A 5,000-nucleotide genomic window follows, 5' to 3' on the forward strand; every position below is an offset into this window, starting at 1 on the left:
CCCTACCACCCCCCTAGCTGCTGTTTTAAGGACCCCTGTTTCCACACTGCTGAATCAGAAAGACTACCGTGATTAACATGTTCTACCCTTTCATCTGCTCGTAACATGCAATTAGGAGCGCGGCAGGCACACGAGGTGAGCGCGTCATAAAACTCAGCCACAGGTAGCCTTCACTCTGACAGCGGTAGCTCTCTGTTCTTTACTTTACGTGGCCATAAGGTTTTCATTAAAAATCCGACGCCACATCGTCAACAAAAACAGCTCTGTGCCGGTAGCCTACATTTTTTTTCTCAAGTAACAATAAACAAAAACTCGTACTGAGAAATGGTGGCACAGTATGTTACAGTATTGGATATGGTTTGGCCGTAAAAGTTGGTTGCGTCTCTCACCAGATAGCTATGCGCTCCTTCGGGTAGTCCAGCCTGTCAATGCAGCCCAGGTAGTGTGGTAGGCTGTGCGCCGAGTTGCGAGCCAGAATGGCGATCATTACTTTTGGCATTAACAGCGAAGACTCCGGTCGGACTGGGTCCTGCACAAGTGTCACCAGGTCCGACACGCCACCCGGTACAAGAGCGACCATCAGCGTGCAGAACAGCCCGACTCCCACGGCTCCAACCGCCGGCATCATTCCCAGATTACACCGTTATCCCAACCTGAGCTCCGCCGCGACTGAATATGAGAGTGAGCGAAGGAGGAGGGGAGCGAGGGAGGTAGGAAGGGGGAAAGACTAGAGGAGGGGGAGTGAGTGAGTGAGTGAGAGGGGGAGAACGGTTACCTCTGTAGAGTTTACCTCCTCCCCCAATCTTTCCTACGGCTGTCCTTCAGCAATAAATGACCTTCTCTCTCTGTGAGCAGGAACAAGGGGAGGACAGGGGCTGGTGTAACAGACCAGGGGATATCTTAACTAATGTGTGAGAGCTCATAAAGAAGAGGTGGCACTACGTGTCCTACAAGAACTGCATTTCAGAATGTAAGTCGGGTAAATTTATTGATATCAAGCAGCTAACAAGTTGTGTTGTAAAATGGATTGACTGTGTGGAATGTAATCAATAACCAAGAATGACAATGAACCTGGAATATGTTGCCTAATAGTGCAATAGAAACAAAAATGTACGAGATAAAATGTGTTGAAGTCTGAAACTGTATCCCACAGTGTTAAGTATTGTGCATAAATGCGTAACATAATATACGCCATTTAGCTGACGCTTTTATCCAAATCGACTTCCACTGCAGTGAATACATACATTTCAGTACATATGGTCCCAGCAGGAATCAAACCCACAACCTAAGCGTTGTTAGCGCCATGCTCTACCCACTGAGCCACAGAGGACCACTACTAACTACTCTTGTACGAGTGAGCAGAGCATGTAATGTCTAATATTCATTATTGGCATGCAGCTTAGTGTGCTTGGGCATGGCTGTCTTCTGCATCAGCATTCCCTTTCAGTTTTCTCTACTTCTCATGCATGGTAAGTACATAATGTCTGTTCCCAAACCCCCCCCCCCCTATCTCCCCACTTCCTCATTCTCTCTATTTTTCCCTTCTGTTTCCCTCCCTCTTCTCCTCTGTTATGACTGCTTCTTGGATGCTGCAACTCTCTGAGTACCATGAAGTCATCACTGACATCATTAGCTTCCAGCTGCAGACAGACAGACAGACAGACAGACAGAAAGGAAGACACCCACTGACACCACCAGTTCACCCACTGCCAGCCATAGTGGTCAGTCCTGTGTTTATTTTCCTAAAGAGCACACCCACCTGTTAGTGCTTTTACTCTGCATGGACGTAATGAGTGTACTTTAGCTTTTTGCTCTTTTGTTGGATGAAGAGAGAGAGAGAGAGAGAGAGAGAGAGAGAGAGAGAGAGAGAGAGAGAGAGAGGGTTAATGTTATTGTGCTCAAGCAGAGTCAAAGCTATCCCCCTAGCTCCCTCTAGTGCTCAGTGGTGGAATCCACCGTGAGACTATAAACAGACTTAGATATTAATTAATCATGTATTTATACATAACCCGGGACTTCCTTGTCCTGTAGTCTGAAAAGGGGGGCTGTGTTTCTGAGCATAACAGATAATGTAAAATCTGGAGTTATTCTGTGACCTGACCATGAGTTACATTTTAACATGATCTCTGCACTTGTATATCTTGTCCCTGCCCTGTGTGTGTCCTCTCTACTCTCTTTGGCTCTTTGACTGAATGTTGAGCATGACCAGGTTTAGACTGGACCTTCTAACTGTATTATAGAAATGCCTTGCCATCTTCTCTCTGTACCGAAACACATGCCTTGTAATTGTGGTCATACATTTTTACATAGTGATTTGTCTTTGTAAACCTTTGTCAAAAGAGCTGGATATGATGTATGGAACTTCTGTTTGGGATAAATGCATGTCCTGTTTCAGCTTGAAAGGAAGCTAATTTGAACTACAGTTTTCAGTGTTTCCTCCTGGCAACTGCCAGGCTTATGATGTTTTAAACTGTGGTCAAACACATTCCTGAAAATGCGTAGATTTGGATACACCCAAAATAGCAGGGGAAATCCATCATTTAGCTTTGTACGCGTAATGGACGGTTAGTTCCTATGGTAAAATGGCTCATATTTCTGCACACACCATATTGTATTCACATTTTATTTATACAGCACAATTCATACATTTACATGCAATCCAGTAAAAAGCCAAGAGCAAGAAGATTAGAAACAAAAGAGAATCAAACTAAATGAACAAACCTAAGCACCAGGCAGCAGCCTCCACTCACAACACAGAACTGCAAGTGAGTTCCACAGACAGGCCTTTTCTGTGATTATAATAGCAATGAGATGTGTTATATAAGTGTTGAGGGCCATTAGCCTGCCTGCCTCTCAGTGTGATGTAGTACCACGAGAGCTGACGGTGTGAGGAGAGTGATTATACACACACGTGTGTGTGTGTGTGTGTGTGTGGGAGTGTGTGTGTGTGTGTGTGTGTGAGTGTGGGAGTGCGTGTGTGTGTGAGTGTGTGTGTGTGTGAGTGTGTGTGTGTGTGTGTGTGTGGGAGTGCGTGTGGGAGTGCGTGTGTGTGTGGGAGTGCATGCGTGCGTGTGTGTGTACAAACAGCAAATTAGAGATGTCATAATTTCATGTAGAAGTAGGGCAGCTCATACAGAACTGGTCATTCTGAAGGCTATGAGTGGAAGCACACTAGACCAAGATCAATATCTTTTAAAGTCCACAGTGGATATGTGTCATATTGATGTTGACATTAAAGAAGGGTGTATATTTTGATGTAGTGAGCGTTTGAGGATGATACAGAAAGAAGGTCGGTTGGCTGCTCTCAGGAGATACACAAACTGGACTTCTTGAAAGATCAGTCGAGCAGGCTGTCCAGCAGAGGGGGCTCCCGCTGTATCCGTTCCATCGAGGAGAGCAGGAAGAAGAGGCTCCATACCCCCCCCACCCCCCACCATCACCACCTACAGGGCTCTCAGCCACAGATGGTCTGATGGTGGAGGAAAACCACTCCACGGGGTCAGAGGCCACCGAGGGAGAGAGTCTCAGACACAAGTGACCTGTCATTCACAGCCTGCTGCGGTCCTCTCAGAGCCCTAAATATTATGTCATCAGTTCAATGGCAAATCTTGACGAAGCCTGGCAGAAACCTTGTCAGAGGCATTGCCATTAGTATTGCAGGAGCATCCTAACGGTACGTTTCTCTGTTCCATAGATATACAGTAAATGTATCCCGGCTCCATATTGGTCGTGGCTGAGGTGAGTTCCCTCCTTACAATCAATGGAAAGCACTTGGAGAATCGCTTCATGAATGCAAATGTCATCCATTATATCTGTGTGGCTCCGACTCTAATTTGAAGTGTGTCCTTGTAATCCAATGCATATGGATCAGCAGCCTCCTGAGGCTTTACATACAAATAGAAAAGGGGAGCGAGGGAGCTGCAGAGGGAAGGACAGCTGCTGAATATGGAGAGAGTTGGAGAGGGAGAGGCAGCCAGCCAGTGTAACAGGGAAAGAGTTGGAGGGAGATGGACAGGAGGATTGATGAAGTTGATGAAGTTTGGGGGAGGGGGGGGGGGGGGGGGGGGTATATACAGTGGCTACTGAAACAGGGAGAGGGTTGGAGGGGGGGAGGACAGGGGGGAGAGGAGAAGGGAGAAACACCCAAGGCTACAGGGGAGAGACAGCCAGAGAGAGAGACGGCCAGAGAGAGAGACACCCAGAGAGAGAAACGGCCAGAGAGAGAGACGGCCAGAGAGAGAGACAGCCAGAGGGAGAGACAGACAGAGAGAGAGACGGCCAGAGAGAGAAACGGCCAGAGAGAGAGACGGCCAGAAAGAGAGACAGCCAGAGGGAGAGACGGCCAGAGAGAGAGACAGCCGGGTACTGAGTGCTGGGCAGGGGTGTGTGATAGTTGGGTCAAGGAAGTAAGACGGAGGAGAGGAGGCGAGCTAGAAGCCGCTGGATTGAGTTAAGAGTAATGGAGGAGTGAAGTCATACTGGCTGGCAGTGCAGAGTGTTCAGGAGGCTGAGCCAACCGTCTCAGAGGAAGACATGGCGAGCCAATGAAGGCAGGGTTGGAGCCTCTGAGCAGCTGTCAATCATCATCAGCCCCCCCCCCCCTCTTCACTGGGCACTGCTCCATCATGTCCACTGCTAGGGTCTCTGTGACACACAGGACCAGTGTGGCTCTTCATCAACGCACACACACAAACACACACACATATGCACACTCGCGGGCAGGCGCACACACATGCAGGCGGACACACACACACACACACACACACACACACACACACACTCATCAACTACTTACTAACATTGTAAAGCTCAAGGAGCTGTGTGTCTGTTGTTCCCTCCACAGTAGCTAATGAGAAGTGGTACTTTACACTGCTGTGTGAGGTGGGGGTTAAAGATGTAGCAGCCAAACTGCTAGAACAAGCTGTACCCTAATGAGCACTCTCTCACGAGGGAGGGGTTTATTGGGACTTACCTCATAGTGGAAAGAACATTGTCTTGCC

General features: G+C 47.9%; 1 protein-coding gene across 2 annotated transcripts in view; it reads right to left on the reverse strand.

Moving 5' to 3' along the window:
- colgalt2b (collagen beta(1-O)galactosyltransferase 2b) overlaps window positions 1–676 on the reverse strand; it is a 20,989-nt gene extending 20,313 nt beyond the window's left edge. Inside the window, exon 1 of one of the 2 annotated variants that reach the window (XM_083671444.1) lies at window positions 390–676. In XM_083671444.1, the coding sequence (XP_083527570.1) occupies window positions 390–628 (239 nt within the window). In that variant the 5' untranslated portion in view covers window positions 629–676. The remainder of the gene's footprint in view (window positions 1–389) is intronic. The other variant, XM_083671445.1, reaches the window with a different exon arrangement.
- Between the last annotated feature and the right edge of the window lie 4,324 nt (window positions 677–5,000).

This window comes from Argentina silus, assembly GCF_951799395.1.
Source record: "Argentina silus genome assembly, chromosome: 6".
Taxonomy (NCBI): domain Eukaryota; kingdom Metazoa; phylum Chordata; class Actinopteri; order Argentiniformes; family Argentinidae; genus Argentina; species Argentina silus.